Here is a 22,584-nt window from a genome sequence, read left to right on the forward strand (position 1 = left end):
TTTTAAACTAAAGCTATACAATTATCGTCTAACCAAAATCTGTTTTTGAAATAAATTCCAAAATCACATACACACACACACACGCACACGCACACACACACAGAAAAGAAACTATGAAGTCATGGAAAGACATGCAGGAATCTTGAAGGTGTATTTCTAAATGAAGGAAGCCTATCTGAAAAGGCTATATACTGTATGATTCCAGCTATATGACATCCTGAAAAAGGCAAAACTATGGAGACAGTAAAAACAAAAGCTCTAGGAAACATATTCCATTCGTTAATGACTATGGGAAAACAATACAGATTTAAGATGGTTTTGAAAATGACTCTCTGAGGCCTGGATTTGGATTCTTTGGTCAAGCAGTGAAATAAAAATGAGTTTTTAGATCTGTGACTCTAAAAGAAGAAGAAAAGGAAAGCAGAGCAATGTTGCGAATGGGATTTGGGGGACAGTGGAAGTATGAACCCTAATGTAAACTATGTAAACTATGGGCTTTAGTTAATAATAGTGATCAATATTGGCTCATCAACTGCAGCAAATGTATCACACTCATGCAAGATATTAACAATAGAGGAAATGAGCTGGGGACAGATATATGGAAACTCTCTGTACTTTCTGCTCAATTTTTCTGTAAACCTAAAACCACTCTAAAAAATAAAGTCCATTATTTTTCTAAAAATATGTTGCATTATGCATTTACTTTATTAAATATGATTAACTAAATTAACATATTTAAAATGTAAACTTTAAAGCAAAAGTCATGATTTAAGTACTTTTAATAAAGATGTTATATTCCAAAAGAAAATAAATGACTTAGAATTATTTTTTACATCTTTATTGGAGTATAATTGCTTTACAATGGTGTGTTAGTTTCTGCTTTATAACAAAGTGAATCAGTTATACATACACATATGTTCCCATATCTCTTTCCTCTTGCGTCTCCCTCCCTCCCACCCTCCCTATCCCACCCCTCTAGGTGGTCACAAAGCACCGAGCTGATCTCCCTGTGCTATGCGGCTGCTTCCCACTAGCTATCTATTTTACGTTTGGTAGTGTATATATGACCATGCCACTCTCTCACTTTGAATGACTTAGAATTTGAGGTCTAAAACCTGATATTAGACCTCCGACTCTACTATAGATATTTTTCAGTTTCTAGTTTTCCATTAGAGTAATTTAGGTCAAATAGGTTATACTAAATTTTTTCCAAAATTACATCTCCTCAATGAATTTTTGTTCTCCTGAAAATTTTCCAAGTCTTCTCTATTTCCATAGAACATCCAGTGGAAAACATACACGCACACACACACACACATACATACATACATACAAACAGAACATCTAATGGAACTTTCTTAATAACACTATTTATGTAAGAAGGACTTCAATGAATAAGGTATAAAAATATTAGCAAAGTGCTTTGAGATTCTCAGATGAAAAAGTTAGGAAAAACTAGCAAGTCTGGTAACATAGAAATTCATGCCACTAATGGTCTGTCAGAGAAAAGTTATTTTTAAAAATATTAAATAACTTTGAATAAGACACTACCTAACTATTTCTGAAATCCATTACTTCATTCCAATCTACTACTGTAACAGCTGGAAATTTAAAACAATGGCATTTCATAGGAAAGCAAAATGCTGTTAAAATTTCACATTCCATACAAATGCTATCTTTGGAAGAGATAAATACAACTATGTTGGTGAATACATCTATTATACTTCTGACTCAAACTATGAACACATTTTAAGTAAATATATATTGTCTCTGTATAGAACCATAGAATCTTATGGACAGGATCTTTGAGGTCACCTATATGAACTTACTATCCAATGAGTTAGATCTTCTATAACACCTTTTACTGTTATCTACACCAGAAGTCTGAAAATTTTTTCTGTAAAAGGCCAGATAGTAAATACTTTAGATTTTGTGCCCATCCAGTCTCTGTTGCAAATACTCTGCCATGGTAGCTCAAAAGCAACAGCAGACAAAACAGGAGCAAATGGGCATGGCTGTGCTCCAATAAACCTTTATTTACAAAACAGGAAGTAGGCCAGGTCTGACCAGAAGGCCACAGTATGCCAACTGCTGATATAGACCCCTCCCAGTTATTTATAAAATTCCATTAGATACATTAGACACCTTTACAGGAAAATTCTTTGTCAGGGGGGACTGAAATAAGCAAATTCACCCATTGCTATAAACAAAATATTGCCTTCTGAAACAAGAGAACATTTATCCTTTGCCATGTATCAGCCCTTCAAATACTTGAAGTAAACAATCATGATTCCCTCAAGCAGTACTCTCTCCAGTCTAAATATCCCCCATGCCTTCAAGCATTCCTCCTGTTATGACATAGTTTTCCAGACTATGTGACCAACTGATCATCCTGTTGTATACATACTCCAGTCCATTAACTATCCTTTGAAGTGCAGAGTACAGATACATGACATATGGTTTTCAAAATATGTAGTAATCAAGATGGAATTTTAATTTTAGAATTTGGCTCACTGTCTCCAAATACAAATGTTTTTAGTTTTCTGGGGGTTTTGTTTTGACAAAATTACCATTTAGTCTTTAAGGAAAATAGATTTTGTGTAGATATAGCCAATGGTTTATTCCCAGTGTCATAACTCTATACATTAATTTAAAATGATTACCAAGAAATAGAAAATATTTTTTGTTTCATTTTGAAAAAAAAAAGTAGGCTTAATAAAACAATAAATTCAAAATGGTTCCTACACATCAAAAATGTTGGCAGAACTTACCTCTACAATTGGAATCATATACTGCAAATTACAAAAGAAAACCATCAGTCATTTTTTTCAGAGAAAAGGAAGCACAGAAGGGGAAGAAAACACACACACATCTGCAGTGTGTCCTTTGATGCTGCTGGCCTGTTAGCAAGAACAGAGCATGGCTGCTACAGTCATAGCCAGGCTACCTCTAAATGATGTTCCTTATTGTATTCCACATTTCAGTAACTTGGGAAGAAACCACATCCATGTTTTTAAAGACAACTTAGCTCTAATTTCCATGACTTATTGTCATAGAATCCTAAAAAAAAGTTTTTAATAACTAGAAGAAAAAAGTCCATATTTATATAGCTATAAATGCACCACATTTGGTCTGACTTTACAACTCATTTCTGTAACTTACCGTAGTTTAATTTTTTTGATAATTCAGTACCTTAAACAGTATATTGTACATAGTAGATACTAGAGGAATAAATTCATTATTTAAAGTATAAATATTTTTATTTGTAATGACATCTCAATTCATAATGTTTGTTGAGTTTGACTTACAATCTCATGGTGTCTGCTTCCTGCTTGCTTGTCATCACAAAAGCTCTCCCTGGGTAATCTCATCCATGTATGTGATTTCAAACACTATCCACATACTGATGACAACCAAATTTGTTGCTCTAGCCCAGTTTCTCTGCAGGGGTGCCCCATATATCTAAGAGCCTAGTGGCACATTCACCTGGACAGTCTAACTGCCACTAAAACAGCATGTGCAAAGATGGAACACCCTAGGTCATCTGATGATAGGGAATGTTTATTGATTATTCATTATGTTCCACACACTGTGCTGAGTGCTTCACATGGATTTTCTCACTTAATCTTTACAGTGCCATTAAACATGGCAGGTTCATTTCCTTTTACCTGAAACCCCATTCAAATGATAGCATCATAATATGAAATATGCAACAGACATCATTCATTAACTACCTAGTACCCATTCCCCTGCCCTTCTTCCTGGCCAAGAGAACACCAATTTTGTTCAGGGCATCAATATGTCAAACTGATATCTCAGTTTTCTTTGCAGCAAGGAGCAACTACATGACTGTATAGGAGCCAGTGAAACATAAGGAGATATCTGTTTTGGGAACTTCAGGAAATGCAACACAATCCTTATCCTTTCCTGCCTTCTTCTTGACTTAATAGTGAATATTATGTGCAGCTGCACTTTTCATTATTTTGACCATCAGGAAAAGGTCAAGAGAATCACAGAGACATTGGCACTCATATCACTGAGCTACTGAACCAAGGCCAGTAACCATCTACCTCCAGACTTCTTGTTACTGAGAAAAATGAACTCCTATTTGTCATATCCATTTTCAGTATGGTTTTCTACTAATCTGCAGCTGAAAACATTTCTACTGGATATAAAACTATAATATGAACAAGAGATTTCAACAAATTAGAAGGAAAGCAGATGGAGGAGTAACTACACAGAAAAACAAAGGATGCTACAACCCAAGTACTTGCAGAAGCAAAAACAATGAGAAGCAAGTCAGCTCACCTCATGGAAACCCACAGTAGACTCAGGATTTGGAGGCACCAAGGACTGCAGAAGACAAGACCTACAGATTTAGCATTTGGAGCTTCCCCAACAAAAAGCCAGCTCTCCATCAGTCACCACCATTCCTCAAGCCAACAAGTCTACTATTACATGTTGGAAAATTTCCTTAAAAGTCTGTTTATTCTTGGCTGTCTGTTCATATTTATGAGTAAGTCACTGAAAATATGATTGTAGGGAAAGCTTGGGTATGAAAGAGAGAAGCAAAACAAACAGAAAAAAAGAAAAGGCAAGGAGGGGTGAAAGAAAAAAAAACTTAGAGGAAACAAAAACAACACAAAAAGCAGAAGATAACAGCAAAAAGAAAAACACATTATCCTCAGGGAAATATGGAAAAAAAAAATAAGAACAAGATGCTATGAAGTAGAAACAATCAAAATATTGCAGCAGAAACAAACAAAATTAAAGGAAGGTTGGAAGATGAAGTTGAGGCAATTTCCCAGGAAATAAAGTTTGGAGACTAGGTGAGAAAAGTTGAAAATTAGAGAATCAGGGTGACATAGAAATTTCAAAAGAGGAGAACCAAGAAGAGCGAGAGAAAGAAATTGTCAAAGGAAGACATTAATTCTCCTCCTCCAAGAGCCCAACATCTAAAGTGAAATTAAAACATGCATAAAGGCAGATGATTGTGAAAATGCAGAAAAAGAGGGAGAAACTGAACATCTAAAAAGCTTTCTGAGAGGAACAAACAGGTATAGCTCCCAAACCTTTGTATGAGAATGACATCAAATCTCTCAACAGCAACGCAAGTCATGGAATTATGCCTTCAAAGTCCTGAGTGGAAGATAATTTTTGGCATAAAATTTTACAGCTCTAACAATCAAGTATGAGGACAGATGAAGGCAGGCAGATGAAGGATACAAACTTTTTGTCTCTCAGGCACCTTTTTGGGGGAAGCTTACGGAGAATTATGTGTCAACAAAATAAGGGACTAAATCAAAGGAATGAAAACATGTAATTGAGGAAACAGAAAAAACCTGCTCCAGGAAAGGGGCAAGAGGCTAAACACCAGAATGAATGCTGTTCAGCAGGTCTAGACCCAGACTGGGAGGAAGACAAGCTTCCAGGGAAAGGTATAACTGATAGGTTATGAGATGCATGTTGACATTTGGAGGTAGATCTACTGTGGGGTTAGAAAAATAGATTGATAGGTATATAGAGTTTCTTTTAGAGAAAAACAGTAAGCATTAGATTGAACAATATGAAATTGCTGCTTTATGGCTCAAAATTTTGTCCAACATTGGCTGTTTCGTACCTTTCAATGTAACCTACCAGTGACTAATATGATGCAGGAAATCTGCAACAAGAACTCTAACAATAACAATAACAAAAGAAAAGTTGGAGGAATATGTGAAACAAGAATGTCAGATATTGTTATTGAAACTGGGTAATAGACACATGGGGTTGGTTCATTGTCCTGTATATGTTTGACCATCCCATAGTAAAAAGCAGTAAAAACAAAAAACAAAAGAAAGAAAATCGTGACAACATAGAAATGGGCAAAATTTCAGTAATCTTTCAAACACCTGGAGGAATTTCCACTTAGCAGTGCTCCGAGTAAGTTATAGAACCACTGGACACAGATAGAAAAAGTCAGTTTTTGAAAGAGCCCATCTACCCTGGATCATCAGTCATGGGTTAAGCAACATCAGTGGGTTAAGCAACATCAGGGATGTTTCACATCCCCCATTTCATCCCTTCCTTTATATTGATTCCACTGATTCTAGGATTGCATTGTGCAACAAAACAGTACTGACAGCTGTTCCAAATGCTTAGATCCAAAACTGAATAAGGCAATCATTTCTCACTGCCCATCAATTACCTCCCAGTTCATTTCTCTTCTTGTCCAAACTAGATTCCGGGATTCATCATTCTATTCACACCCTTGTAAATATCCTTAAGCCCCTGCTCTATCACTTCTGCTCTTTGTAGCTGGCAACAACCAGCTCTGGAATGAACCCTACCTCCTGCCTTCTCTGCATCTGTACCCAGAGAACTAAATATTACTGGAGAAAATCATCTAAACCTGACAGGCTTAATGTTATATTTATTATTGCAAATCGTAAACTGGCAATTTTACTATTGTTGCTGTCTTAAATGCAGCTAAGTTACTTTAAAGAAGCAAAGTGTAAAACCAACAGCCAGCTTCACAACAATGCAATGGATGCCAGATACTCTCATGGTATCCACAAGGAACTGAAAAAAATAAATGGCATGTTAGAATTCTACTCACAACAAAGATATTTTTCAAGAATGAAGGTAAAATAAAAACACACAGAGACAAAAACTGAAACACAGTTCTCAGGTAACACATCACCAGCAGGCCCAAATTAAAGAAAATACTAAGGAACATTCTTTTGGCAGAATGGAAATATTCCTACACAGAAGCCCAGAGAATTTAGGAGGGAAAAGAGCAACAAAAATGGCAAATCTATAGGAAACCCTCCAAATACTGACTTTTAAAAATAATGTCTTATGAACTTTAAAATAGATCATTAAAATACACCACAATAGCATCTAAGTAAATAGGGAGATAAATGGCCTTAAAAGGTGCTATAGATCTTGCATTGTTGGAAAAAAGAATAAAGGCCTAAATTAATATCAAAGTTTGATATGTTATGGTTGTATGTTGTATCTTCAGGAAAAGCACTAGTAAGAGAAATAAAAGAATATACAACTTTTAAACTAATAGAGAAAAAAAAGAATAATAAAAAATATTCGGGCTTCCCTGGTGGCGCAGTGGTTGAGAGTCCGCCTGCCGATGCAGGCGACACGGGTTTGTGCCCCGGTCCGGGAGGATCCCACATGTCGCGGAGTGGCTGGGCCCATGAGCCATGGCCACTGGGCCTGTGCGTCCGGAGCCTGTGCCCCGCAACGGGAGAGGCCACAACAGTGAGAGGCCCGCGTAACGCAAAAAAAAAAAAAAAAAAAAATTCAATCCGAATGAAGGCTAGAAAGAGGAAACAACATAGAACTGATAAAACACATGGAAAGAACACAGTAAGATATAAATTTAATTCTAAATATACCAGTAATTCCATTAAGCTTAAATGAACTAAACAGTCTAATTTAAAAACAAAGGTTATATGACTACATAAAGAAAAAAAACCCAACTATATGCTGTTTAAAATGGACACATATAAAACATAATGAGAAAGAAACACTGAAAATGAAACAATGGGAAATAATTCTATTCAAACACATTCATAAACTAAGCTTGTATAACTCCATTAATATCAGATAAAGTAACTTTAAGGCAAAAAGCATTATTAAAGATAGAGAGAAACACTTTACAATGATACAAGGCTTAAGTTACCAGGAGACTACAACAGGTCTAAATTTGCATGCATCAAATAACATGGACTCAAAAGATATATATAAAAAATTGACAAATCTACCAGAAAAAAGAAGCAAGTCCACAATCATAACTGGACAAGCAGTCAAAAACAAAACCAGTATGGGATTTAGACAATATGATGTTGCAAATTTGATTTAATGAACATATAGAACTCTATATCCAATGATTACAGAATATACATTCTTTGTAAGGCATAGAGAAGTTTTATAAAAATGATCATATACTGGGCCATAAAAACAGTCTCAACAAACTTCAAAGGATTGAAATTATATACAGAATGTTCTCTGATTATAAGGTAATCAGGTAGAAATCAATAACAAAAAGATACCTAGGAAAGCTAGATATATTTAGAAACTAATAAATATATTTCTACATAATTGATAGGTCAAACAGAAAATTACACTGAAAATTAGAATATATCTTGAAAAAATAATTTTTTAAATTGTATATAAAAACTTATGAGATACAGATAAAACAGTGCTTAGAAAGCAAATTGGCTTTTAAAATGCTATATATTTTAAAAAGAAAGGCTAAAAAATCAATTCACTAAGAATCCATCTCAAGAAGTTAAAAAAAAGAGCAGCAAACTAACTATTAAGAAAATCAAAGGAAGAAAATGATTGCAGCAAAATTAATGAAACAGGAAACATCATATATAGAAAGGATCAACAAAGGCAGAGGTTCATTCTTTGAAAGACTAAGAATATTGACTGATAAAGGCCTAGGGAGAAAAAAGACAAAAAACAAAAAACAAACAAAAAAGCCCAGACAACTAATGTCAGAAATTAAAGGTCAACAGCACTATTCATACTGCAATATTAAAAAGATAATAAGATTTTATGCCAATAGATTGGAAATTTTAGAAAATATGGACAAATTTTTTTAAAATACAACTTACCAAAATTGACAAAAGGAAAAGGAAATATGAAAAGTCTTATAAGTTTTAAAGGAATTCAATCTGTAATTTAAAACATTGGGACAGGGCTTCCCTGGTGGCGCAGTGGTTGAGAGTCTGCCTGCCGATGCAGGGGACACGGGTTCGTGCCCCGGTCCGGGAAGATCCCACATGCTGCGGAGCGGCTGGGCCCGTGAGCCATGGCCGCTGAGCCTGCACATCTGGAGCCTGTGCTCCGCAACGGGAGAGGCCGCAGCAGTGAGAGGCCCGCATACCACAAAAAACAAAACAAACAAACAAACAAAAATTGGGACAAAGAAAACTCCAGGCCCAGAATTAATTGGTGATGAATTCTACTATTTACAGAATAATATCAATATTATAAAAATTCTAGACAAACATAACTTAACTTTGACATTATAAGAAAGGAAAATTACAGACCCATCTCTCATGTGAACATACATGTAAGAATCTTAAACAAAATGTGAGCAAACAATATCCAGCGATATATAAAAAGGAAAATCAGTCATGACTAATTTGAGTTTATTACAGGAATATAGTACTGATTATATTAGAATATCAATCAATGTAATTTGTCCCAATAACAGAATAAAGGAGAAAAATCATATCATCATATTAATTGATATAGAAAAATTATTTGTTAGAATGCAGTATCCATTTGTGATTTTAAAAGTAGAAGGAAATTTTAATAATCTGATAAATAGTACCTACAAAAAGACTTTTACCAAGTATACTACTTAAAAAAAAGTAAAATGTTGAAAGTTTGAGATCAGTAACAAGACATGGATGCCAATTATTACTACTACTTCTGCACAATATTATACTTAAAGTCCTAATCAGTGTAGTGAGCAAGGAAAAGAAATAAAAGGTGAAAGAATAGGAAAGGAAAAAATAAAACTCTCATTATCCTCAGATAATATTCAAAACAATAAAATTCAAAAGAATCTTCATGCAAATTATTAGAATCAACAAGTCAGTCTAGCAAAGTCACTGGAAATAAGGCAATACACAAAACTCAATTGATTTTCTATATATTAGCAATAAACAGGAAAAATGCTTAAGAAGATAGCATTTATAATAGCATCAAAACTATCAAATACCTCGGGAGGAAATATGCAAGACCTTTATGCAGAAAATTATAATATACTATTGAGAGAGTTCAAGAAGAACAAATAAGTGAGAAATTTATCACATTTATAACATAAATTCTCCCTAAATTTATCTTTACATTCAATGCAATCCCAGTCAAAAGTCAACAGGTTGTTTCGTGGAACTTGACAACTTGATCTAAAATCTACATGGTAATGAAAAGTACTGGAATAGCCAACATAACCTTGACAAAGAATAAGTTAGAAAAACTTGTCTACCGGATGCCAGGACTTATGATAAAGCTACAATAATTAACATGGCATGGTAGTGGTGCAAGGATAGACAAACAGACCAATGAAACAGAACAGAGAATCCAGAAAAACAGACCCATGAATATGATCCATGGACACTTGATCCAAGGTGATATTGCAGGAGAAAGATCTTTGCTTTATACTAATTCATCAACCTGCACATTAATATCTTATGCATTTTTCTATATATGTGTTGTAGTTCACTATAAAAAAGTGTATTGATGAGTAAAACTAAAAGTAATAATAGTAAGGTAACATAGAAGAATAAAATTGTTACAAACTACTATTATACTAAATATGAAGAAACCAAGTTAGTGTACAAACCAATTATTATACTAAATTTGAAAAGATTGAACTCTGTCATTAAAAGAGAAAAACTTTCAAAATGTGTTAAACAACAAAACATAGCTCTATGTTGTTTATTAAAAGCACCCTTAAAATGATCAAGAGTGGATAAAAATATAAAGGTAAACATAGAAATACCAATGAAATGTAAATTTAAAAGAAAGAGGGAGTTGCAAGGTATAAATTAAATTTAAAAGCATTAAAATGTATAAAGACAAACACTATGTAATGAAAAAAGACACTGTTTATGAAGATGACACAAGTCATATATCTGTAGTATCAAACAACACAACAGCAAGAAATGTAAAGAAAAATTAAACTGCAGTGATAACGATGAAAATACAGTTATACAGAAAGACTTCAATACACCTCTTTCATGGGAATTCCCTGGTGGTCCAGTGGTTTGGACTCCACGCTTTCCCTGCTGAGGGTCTGGGTTCAGTCCCCGGTTGGGGAACTAAAATCCACAAGCTGGGTGTGGTGCGGCACGGCCAAAAAAAACCCGAAAAACAAAAACAAAATACACCTCTTTCATAATTAAATGGATTTAGTTGTCAAAAAATACTGGAATGGAATAATATAATCAACACATTCAAAGACAGATAGGTAGACAGATAGATAGATAGATAGATAGATATGAAATCTCATATGCCTCAGAAAGAGAACATATGTTCCTTTCAGGTCTCTTTTACAGCAAACATCATTGGGTGTCTCCCTAACAGCCATTCCTCTCTCCTCTCTCTCTCTTCCTTCTTGATGCCAAATCCCACTTGTTAGAAGGAAAGCTAAAAATGCCAGATACTTCCCTAATATCACTTGAAGCCAGGGCATAGGCTTGAGACCTTGCTCTGTCCAGTGGAAACTGTAGAGCAATCTGCCAGGGTCTTTTAAGAATTTCCTCTCTTAGAAGAGAAGGGAAAAAGTCTCACATTCTTCCTGCTTTGAATTGATCCTGTGAGGGTGTGAAGGACTTGCAGGCAAGCAGAACAGATAGAAAGTCAGGAGGGTCCCAGAGAAACTGATCCCAGAACCCTAATATAATGGAGCAACCAGACCAACCCTGGAACTACCTGCCCCAGTTTTTTGGAAAGTGAGAAAAATCAACCCCTTCATTAAGCTACTTTTAACAGATATTCTATTTCTTGCAACCTAAAGCATCCTAATTGGATCACCCATCCTAACTGATCTATCCAAAATAAATCATGTCATCAGAAGGGTTTAACAATTTTTTCAAAGTAGAGATCTTCTAGGCCCCATTCTCTGATCATCATCAAATAAAAATAGAAATAAGTAATAAAAGGTGACTAAAAAAACATAACCACTGGAAGCTTAAAAAACACATACACAGAATACCATTGGATATTTGCTCAAAGAGCAAATAAAACATGAAAATACAAACTCTCCAGAAAGCAATGAAAAGAAGACTTTTTACCAAAACCTATGGAACAACTCAAAAGATGTGTTTAGGGTAAATGCCAAATTACCATCTTTAATGTAAAAAGACTAAAATTAAAGGCAACTACCACTCATGTTGAAGACTTAGAGACCAAGCAACAAATAAATAAAAAAGAGGGAATTAATAAAGATAAAAGTTGAAATTAAGGAAATGGAAAACCAAAAAAGTAGAAATGATCAATAAATCCAAAAGCTGCTTTTTAAGATATACCAATAAAATAGATAAATTTCTTCCAAGACTGATTAAGGAAAAATGAGGAGAGACTAAAACTATATAAGATTAGGAATTTTCAAAGGAGATATAAACACAGATACAGAAGAGATTTTAAAAACTATAAAATCTATAACCACAAATTTGAAACCCTAGGACAAGTGGATAATTTCAAAAAAGAATTGGATAATTTCTTAGCAAAATATAAATGAATCTGGGAACAAGTGGCAAACCCAAATACACCAATTACAATAGACCAGATTGGAAAGGTGATTAAAGGCCTATCATTAAGAAAGCACCAGGACCAAGTGATTTCATAACTTATTTCAGCTAACCTAAGAACAGTAATCCCAGTATTATTTAAATTATTCCAGAATGAATGAAAAGGGAAACTTCCTAATACATTTCATGAACCAGCAGAACTTTTAACACCAAAACCTGATACAGTAACACCCCTCCCCGCCTCAAAAAAGGAAACCATAATCTCACTTATAAGTACAGATGCAAAATTTCTAAATAAAACATTGGGAAGCAGTATTCAGCAATGACTCAAGAGAATAATACACTGTGACCAACCAGAGCTTAATTCAAGGAATGCAAGAGTGAAATTCAATGTAATGAAGTTTATTTACCAAAAATCAACAGCAAACATCATTCTTCATCATCATGGTGAAAAAAATAAAGCCATTTCAAATAAAATCAGAAACCAGATAGGAATGCTTGCTATGGCTATTACTATTCAACATTGCTGTGAGGAGGTCTAGCAAATGAAATAAACACTGGATAAAACATACACTATTTTGGCTAACTACAGAATTGTATACTTAGGAAATCTAATAGACTATAGTTTACAAAAAAAAAACCAATCAAATCTAGTACAATTAATGAGAATATTTGATAAGGTAACTCTATGATATAAGATAAATATACAAACATCATTAGGCTTTCCTTATTCTAGCATAAATACCCAGAAACAAAAATGGGAAAAATATTCCATACATAATTGTGAAAAAAAAGCAATAAAATATTGTTACGGAATGAATGTTTGGGTCCTCCCCAAATTTATAGCTTGATGCTTCATCTCCAATGTGATGGTATTTGGAGGTGGGGTGTTTGAGAGGTCATTAGGTCATGAGGATAGAACTCTCATGAATGAGATTAGTGTCCTTATAAGAACAGGCCAGAGAGCTAACTAGCTCTCTTTGTGCCATGGGAGAATAAAATGAGAAGTCAACAGTCCGCAACCCAGAAGAGAGCCCTCACCAGAACCTGACCATGCTTGCACCCTGATCTTGCACTTCCATCCTCCATAACTCTGAGAATTTCTGTTGTTTATAAACCACCCAGTCTATTCGGTGCTTTGTTACTGAAGCCAAACTGACTAAGGCAAATACTTAGAAATAAACTCTGCAAGAAAAGCACAAAACTTAGATGGTGACAACTAGAAAATCACATTGAAGGATAAATTTTAAAATCTGAACAAATGAAAAGATATCCATATTCTTAGATGGAAAGATTTAATAACAATTCTCTTTTATCATAAAAAATGTGCAATTAAAAAGCAAGTAAAATATGGGCTACTAAAAGAGAAAAGAGACATTAGGTAAAAGCTGAGGAAATCTGAATAAACTATGGACTTTACTTAATACCCAGTACATCAATACTGGTTCATTAATTGTAACATATGTATCATACTAATGTAAAATGTTAATGGGGAAAGGGTGAGGAGTATATGGAAACCCTCTGTACTATCGTCACAATTCTTCTGTAACTCTAAAACTGTTTTAAAAAAGAAAGTTTTCTTTTTTTAAAAAATATATTTGTAAGACAATTAGGGAAGTTTAAAAAAACAAATATTATTCCAATTAAATAGATAAAATTATCTTAAAGTTTAGAGAGAAAATAAATGCCCAAGAAAGCAAAAAAGTGAATGAAAAAGAAAAATGAAAGAAAATATACTATAAAGCCACTGTAATTAAATCAATATGGAGTATTAGTATAGTAATAGATATATCAATCAGTGGACCAGAACAGAAAAACCAGAAATAAAATCCAGTTTATATGAGATTTTAATATATGACAAAAATGTATCTCAATTCAATGGGGAAAGAGTGACTATTTAATAAATGGTGCTGGCACAACTCGCTATCCATCTGGTAGAAAATAGTCTCCAATCTCATATTATAAATAAACAAATTCCAGATGGCGTAGATGCCTAATGTAATAAATAAAGCATCAAAAAGTTAGAAGGAAAGCTAGGAAACAACACACAATCTGTTTTTTAACCAGAAAGAAAAGATAGCCATATCTAAGTTTATAAAAATGAAAAACAATTTATGTTGCAAAAGCTACCATAAACAAAACTAATAGGCAAATGATAGATTTGGGGAATACTTGGAAAAGAGATAACAGATAATGAGTTAGTAGTCATCACCAGTATACAAAGTGCTGTTAAAAATTGGCAAGAGACAAGCAATTCAGTGAGAAAATTGGTAAAGGATGTGAAAAGGGAATCCATGAGAACAAATCCACATAGCATGAAGATGCTCCAACTAACTATCAATTAGAGAAATGCAAACTACAGTAAAAAAAATAATATATCACTCTACACCAAATCAGATAAAAGAAAAATGAGAGTGCAACAGTACCAATTGCCAACAGGATGAATAGAAAAAAATGTAATTGTTTACAGCTGTTCTGAAAAGCAGGCAAATATTTTTAAATTAAAAGTACGCAAGACACTTCAACCAACAAATCACACTCCTAGAAATCTATCTCATAAAAATAAAATCACCAATAAAATGTTTATTGCATCATTGCTCTTATTGCGGAAAAAAATAAAAAGTAACAAAATGAGTTCCCAGCAATAAGGTAATAAATAATGGTACATCCATACTGTAGAATATTAAGCAGCCATTAAAAAGAATGAATTAGTGTTACACTATTTAACTTGGAGGGATTTTCCTGGCTGTATCTTTGAATGATAAAATGAGATGCAGGGACTTCCCTGGTGGTGCAGTGGTTAAGAATCTGCCTGCCAATGCAGGGGACACGGGTTCGAGCCCTGGTTTGGGAAGATCCCACATGCCGCAGAGCAACTAAGCCTGCGAGCCACAACTACAGAGCGCACGTGCCTAGAACCCGTGCTCCACAGCAAGAGAAGCCACTGCAATGAGAAGACCATGCACCGCAACAAAGAGTAGCCCCCGCTTGCCACAGTGAAAGCGGCCTAGGGAAAGCCTGCTCGCAGCAACGAAGACCCAACACAGCCAAAAATAAATAAATAAATAAATAAATATAAAATAAAATAAAATAAAAGTGAGATGCAGAGAGGTGCATACACCACAATCCCATTTTTAAAAAGCAAACATTGAACAAACCCCCAAATATATGTGCACCTGAGTGTGTGTGTGTGTGTTATGTAAAGGCAAACATGGAGACAAACATGGAAGGAAACACACACAGGTTGCTAACACAGATGACTGGCAGCATGGCAGGGAAGAAGGGTGTGCAGTCGTTGGAAAGGAAAAATGGGCAGAATGTATGATATGATTATATTAAGGAAATTAATCAAAAACTTGCTACAACATGGATTAGGGTATAACATGACTGGCATGAGCGTCCATCCTCCATGTGGTCCCCATTCTCAAACTATATCATAGTCATCTGGCATTTTCTCATCCATTGAACTATTAGTTCTGTATAAGTTGCTCACAGTCCTCTCATTTGTGCGTTCTGTGACCATCCTACTGGAAAATATAATTTTTCCACTAACTGTTACCCCACATTTTATGAAATTGAATTTTGGACCCCACTCTTCAAGTTGGGGTATGGTTTATACACAAATGCAAATATGTACCTATACATAAAGAAATTAGAAAAAAATAAGGAATTGGTACTTGTATGTTTCTTGATTGTTGAATGTCCATAAAGTAAAAATTACTATTACAGAAAAATATGCATGAAGTATTCTATTTCAGTAAAAGCACGCAAAACCCTAATTTTAAACGTACAATTAAGTATTTTTAAGTGAAAAAGAAAGCTTTGGATAGGATTCACAAAGCCACTGGCTCAGGTTACATAAAGGGGAAGGAAGTAGAAAGGAGGGGCCGATTACTAATTTTGCTTTTATACCTCTCTACATTTTATTACTTCACTTATTACAACAAGTAAAAAAGTATTGCTCTTGAAATCTGAAAACATTAAGTAAAGAAAACAAAGATAAACTGCAAATAAAATAAATTGGGTATTAACGAGTAGCTACCTCGTAAGACATGTTGTGAAGATTAAATGAGATAATCCATGTAAAGTGCTTAGCACATTACCTAACATGTTGCAAATGCTCGATAAATAGGAGCAATTTTTATTGACTACAGAGAGCAGTGGCAGTTAGGAAGCTGAAAAGATAACGTCTTTGAAAATGACACTGTGTACACAAGGCACTTTTTTCCCTATAACTGAATCTGATCTCCTTTGCACTGCAAGGACTCATATTACCATAACTATACAGCTCATCAAACACACTTTCATTGACAGTAAAAATAAAATTACAATTAGATAAATAAGATACTTAAACAATACAAAGGAAATGGCAACTTTTTGCCCTGCAGGCTCTTTAAGAACTTCAAGAACCATCCTAAAGCACTATGCTTCTGTCACAACCACTTCAGATGAGAAATACTTGACCCTGGATGTTTCCCTCATATTAGAGGAGACTGAACAGAACACATTTCATACAGATTGGAGAGTGATGCTATTGCTCTTTCTGAGGGCCTGCCCAAGTGGGAAATCCATTCCTAGACGTAGAAATTCCACTCTCAACTCTGAAAATTTCTTTGCTGGTCTGCCTAAAAGCATGTTGGTTTAGTGACAATCTACAAACTAAATTTGGTCCGTCAATTCTATTCTTATTGTACAACCAAACATTGAAATAAGTTCATAAGTTGCATGAGTGTGTTATTAGTCTTATTACTTACATGGAATTGACTTTATCTTCAGGGCCTTGCACTTGGCCTGTCACAGTGCCTTTGCTGGTATTCTTCACCCAGCCAACCACCCCTATTTTCCTTGCCTCATCTTCGGTGTACTGGTTTCAGGAGAAAACAAGAGAGATGAAGTCCATCATCAAAGGTCTGAATTTACAACATACTTGATTCTAACATTCAAAAAGGTATGGTCACAAAAAAGCTGATTACTTTAAAATATAGTCTATGCCAAAGATTGTGTAGCCGGCCTATAGTAATACCTATATTTACAAAAACTTTCGTTTAAATGGTATTTTTTTTGTGTGTGCTAAATTCCACATTCAGTAAAGACAAGCATGTTATGAGAAAATAAACTGATGGTGGGAATTATTTCAGAAAACAATTTCCATGATGTGTTTTGGAATCCATAAAACTCAGTTGCTTTGCCCTCACAACCTGCTAATGCTAAATTACACTGTCAATCGGGGTTTCAAATGATGATCACTCCAAGATTCTTAATCACTGAGCAAAAATATCCAGTTATGATCAACATAAAGTATTGGATTAAAAGATTCCAATGTTCTCTGTTGATTCTGGACTTGCCACGCAATTGTTATAATTGCCTATGAGTAAATTTATTTCTCCTATTATTCGTAATAGTTTTTTAAAATTCCTTTTCCTGATTCCAAATTCAATTATGCTACCAGCACATGCAAACCTAGAAACATTTTTATTTTGTATTACTTTAACTACGTCACACTAAAATTCTTGTGGAGCCAGAATACCAGCATTTTTTAGAAACCTGCTCTTCTCCTGTTTGGAGGCCAGGGTGACCAAGAGCTCTACACTCCACGTCCCCAACTAAATGAAGCAGCACAAACCAAGATGATTACAGCTAGGATTGCTGGAAGGGCTGGGCTCTGAAAATGTCATGCCTTCATAGATAATAATGAAAAAGGAGACAATCTGAACTCCAGGGGATGCAACTATCTCAAAAGGCAGAGACTTGACTTGTGGGAACCTGTTAGAACCCTTAGAGGTTAGGAACAGAGACCTAGCTAGTGATTCCCAGCTCAAACAGTAGGTGAGAATACATAACACGTTTAACTTTTAGGAAAGGAGTATTATATTTTAAAAATAGATATTTTAAAATTATTTTAAAATAAATAAATATTTTAAAATAAATAAATATTTTAAAATAAGTATCTAAAAGGCAGCAAGGAGTTTTAACTTTAAAAACCTAGGAACCACTTCCTTATGCAACAATGGGCTTTTCTCATTTTGCAATTCAAGATATGTACCCTTGACTGAAGAGATTCTTCCATCCAGAACAAGTGGAAGACCCCACACTGTGTATTAAATATACCTAATCAAAATGTTTAATTGGATCACCCCAAGAGAGGTACTTTCGAAGTTCATAGAAATATTAACGGAAAACTAGGAAGGCTGTAATGTTTTTAATAGGCTACTTTTAAAAGACATCCTTAATAAAAATCTCAACCAGTAACTTGAAAGAAATACAAATATTTCTTCATTCACTGTCGAGGACAGGAAATTAGCAATAGATTAGCACTAAGTAGATAACTGCTCTGTCTCTGTGACTAAATAACAGTGGGGGTGGGAGGGAGATGGCAAAAAATAATAAACAGATTGGTGACTTACCATTCTGAAGCAAACACCTGTATAAGAGAAAGATGAAAAGAAATGTCAGGTTGTCAACCTTTAAAAAATTACATATTTCCTGACTTAGCTTTCATCTAGTTTATTAAATAGTAAGTAAATGAAATGAACAAAACGTTTAATATCTGAATGTATTCAGAAAGTGTTTTTTAAAAAATTCTTTTCTTTCAAAACAAAAAGAGAAAAGGAAGGTTATTTTTGGAGAAAAAGAATAATATTCTGAAACCAAAGTATAATGAAACGCCAAACTGCATATTCCTTCTATTTTAAAATGCTAAATAAAACAAAATAATTACTACAAGAACAGTTGAGTGTGCTGGCATAAAACTTACCCACCCTCAGCTTTTAGAATGTCTTCTTTAGGGCCTTCCCTGGTGGCACAGTGGTTAAGAATCTACCTGCCAATGCAGGGGACACGGGTTCGAGCCCTGATCTGGAAAGATCCCACTTGCCACGGAGCAACTAAGCCCGTGCACCACAACTACTGAGCCTGTACTCTAGAGCCCATGAGCAACAACTACTGAACCCCACGTGCCACAACTACTGAAGCCCATGCGCCTATAGCCCATGCTCCGCAACAAGAGAAGCCATGGCAATGAGAAGCCTGCACATTGCAACGAAGAGTAGCCCCCGCTCGCCGCAACTAGAGAAAGCCCATGTGCAGCAAAGAAGATCCAACGCAGCCAAACATAAATAAATAAATAAATAAATAAATAAATAGAATGTCTTCTTTAAATACAAGGACTAAATTCAAGTTTAAATGTAATAAAACATTTCTATTTTAATTCCACATTCTGGAAAAGGCAAAACTACAGGGACAGGAAACTGATCTGTGATTGCCAAGGGCGGGAGTGGGAAGGAGTGGGGTGCTGAAAAGGAGCACAAGGGAAACTTTTGGGGTGATTGGACTGTTTTATGTCTCAGTGTGCTGGTAGTGGTGGTGGTTACATGACTGTATGCATTTATCAAAACTCATTGAATTGTATACTAAAAAGGGTGAATATTACTGCATGTAAATTATACCTGAATTTTTTAAAATTAGAAAAAAAATAGGCAAATCACAGGGGATAGATCAAATCAATCTCAGAGAGGTCAAAAGATATTGCTTCTCCAAACAGCAGTTGAGCCTGGTTAAGAGGATACAGAAGACAAGATGAGTGGCTTGGGTAATTTTATGTAGCTTTGTAAGCAGATTTATAATAACAAGGAGTATCATTTGTTTCCTGAGGGTTGTGTATTGTGGTACCAAATGAATACGAAGAAAAAAAGAGTAGTGGAGCAACAAAGACAGGATAGTATCACAAATGAAATTCTTATGGGGCTATAAAAAATATTTTAAAAGATACCTCTAGGGGTTTCCCTGGTGGCGCAGTGGTTGAGAGTCCGCCTGCCGATGCAGGGGACACGGGTTCGTGCCCTGGTCCAGGAAGATCCCACATGCCGCAGAGCGGCTAGGCCCGTGAGCCATGGCCGCTGAGCCTGCACGTCCGGAGCCTGTGCTCCGCAACGGGAGAGGCCACAACAGTGAGAGCCCCGTGTACCGCAAAAAAAAAAAAAAAAAAAAAGATACCTATAAATGTGAGGGAAGGATGAGTGGGGAGTATTGATGTGAAGAAGAACCAGAAGGGTAATCTGTTATATAGATGGAGGGAAAGACACGAGTCAGTAGATATAAAAGGAATGGGCAGAAAATTCAAGAGAAACTTCAGGTTAACCAGACCACGTAGAAGAGACAAAACAGGCAGAACTGTGAAGTGTGCAGTCATTTTTTCCTGGAGTGAGGGGATCCCAGAAGACGTTGACTAAGCAGAGTTGAAGGTTTGGGTCCAGGCCTATTGTGCATATTCCCCTCTGAGTTTCTCAACAGTGAACAGCCCCAAATGATGTTAGCATTAAGAAAAGAAAGTACATTCAACTGAAGTAAACAGAAATTGGAAACATATGGTCCAGCTCTTTCCTATTCAGACCGGTCCATGAACCAGAGGCACCAGCATCACCTGAGAGGTTTTTAGAAAATCAAATTGTCAAGCTCCTCCCCAGGACTAAAGAAGCAGAAACTCTGCAGGTTGCATCTAGGAATCCAATTTTAACATGCTCTCCAGGTGATTTTTATGCCTGCTAAAGTTTAGAATCAATGGTTGGCTCCACCTTAAAGGAAGGTCTGGGAAAGGTCTGAAAAGGATTTATATTTCAGGTGAAGAATTGCATCTCAAAGGGGAAAACTCCAATCTTGTAGGGTACTGCAGGTCTGATGCATTTCTCATTCATGCTGTTCAAATTCGTGTTGGTAATAAATCATGTACTTGCATGTCAATATTGCTTCAGCTATTTTACAGGTCAACAGCGCTACTTGAAAGAAACCATGGACAATGAAAAGACGAAAAACCCTGTCCTGCACTCTAACTGGATTTGGTGCTGGAGCAGAGCAGGCAGCCTGTCACTTAGGTTGCTCCCTCCACCCTTACTACTTGCTGCCAGAAACATCGGAGCTGCCAGAAAGGGAGGTTAACAACAAGCTGCCCACTCCACCCCACCCCACCCCCGGTGAAGAGCGACATCCTTTCAACATTTATGAATTCCCAGCAGCCCTTCCACCATCTATTTACTGATGACAAAAAGGTCATTTGCTTAAGGTGAAAGGATTTGAGGAATTTTTAAAAGAGTTATCCAACACATTGCAGGGTTAAGGAAATTACCTACTCCAGTCTGCTAATGAAATGTTCTTTTCACACAGACATAATCTAAGAATCAGGCAACTCATATATTTAATAAGCACACTAGGGACTTCCCTGGTGGTGCAGTGGATAAGACTCCGCGCTCCCTATGCAGGGGGCCTGGGTTCAATCCCTAGTCAGGGAACTAGGTCCCACATGCATGCGGCAGCTAAGAGTTCGCATGCCACAACTAAGGAGCCCACATGCTGCAACTAAGGAGCCCACCTGCCACAACTAAGACCTGGTGCAACCAAATATATAAATAAATATATTTTTTTTAAATAAGCACACTTTTAGACATTCTGATTATTCACTTAACAAATATTCATTGTCTAATTCTGCAGAGAATGAGATGAGTAAATAAGACAGTCCTGCCATCTAGGAGCTTACAGTATAGTGAGGAATATAGACAAGTAAAATGGCAATTAAAATGTAGAAGACAACAGGTACAAACTTCCAGTTATAAGATAAATAAGTACTAGGGATGTGATGTACAACATGATAAATAAAATTAACTTATGCTTATGTTACATATGAAAGTTGTGAAGAGAGTAACTCATAAGAGTTCTCATCACAAGGAAAAATATTTATTTTTTTTCTTTTATTTTGTATCTATATGAGATGATGGATAGTCACTAAACTTATTGTGATAATCATTTCATGACGTAAGTCAAATCATGCTGTATACCTTAAACTTATATAGTGCTGTATGGCAATTATATCTCAATAAAACTGGGGAAAAAAGAATAATAAATAAAACTTTAAAAATAAATAAAACATAGAACAATTATGAGTTGAAAGATGCATAAACCAGGATGCAAGTGTGAGTTCACAGGACAAACAAATGACCCACCCAGTCTTGGGTAATTTTAGGGCAGGCTTATTGAAAACGGGACATTGATACTTCAATGATGAGCAAAAATTAGTATGATGAGAATGGAATAACATTAAAGATGGAAGAGCATGTGCAAGTCCCCAAATCAGGATCATGACCTATTTGGATACCACACATAGTTAAATATTCAAAACCATGTCATTGCACTCATTTTACCAATTATTTGTAGCCCCAAACTTCATTTTCAAGACTTGCTAAAAAATAGTTTAATTCTGTTTCAACTGTTTCTAGAAAAATGGGCAAAAATGTTTTTACACCGTAGTCCAAGTTATCATAATCTC

The 22,584-nt window shown here is 35.3% G+C and overlaps 1 protein-coding gene across 2 annotated transcripts in view; it reads right to left on the reverse strand.

Moving 5' to 3' along the window:
* ACYP2 (acylphosphatase 2) overlaps nucleotides 1–22,584 on the reverse strand; it is a gene marked incomplete at its 3' end in the record, with an annotated part of 273,923 nt that overhangs the window by 133,834 nt on the left and 117,505 nt on the right. For both annotated transcript variants that reach the window (XM_079720649.1, XM_079720648.1), the window contains exons 2-3: nucleotides 18,677–18,693; nucleotides 17,027–17,136 (exon numbers count right to left, since the gene is read on the reverse strand). In XM_079720649.1, coding sequence (XP_079576775.1) covers nucleotides 17,027–17,136; nucleotides 18,677–18,679 — 113 coding nt within the window. In that variant the 5' untranslated portion in view covers nucleotides 18,680–18,693. The remainder of the gene's footprint in view (nucleotides 1–17,026; nucleotides 17,137–18,676; nucleotides 18,694–22,584) is intronic.

This window comes from Hyperoodon ampullatus, assembly GCF_949752795.1.
Source record: "Hyperoodon ampullatus genome assembly, chromosome: 15".
Taxonomy (NCBI): domain Eukaryota; kingdom Metazoa; phylum Chordata; class Mammalia; order Artiodactyla; family Ziphiidae; genus Hyperoodon; species Hyperoodon ampullatus.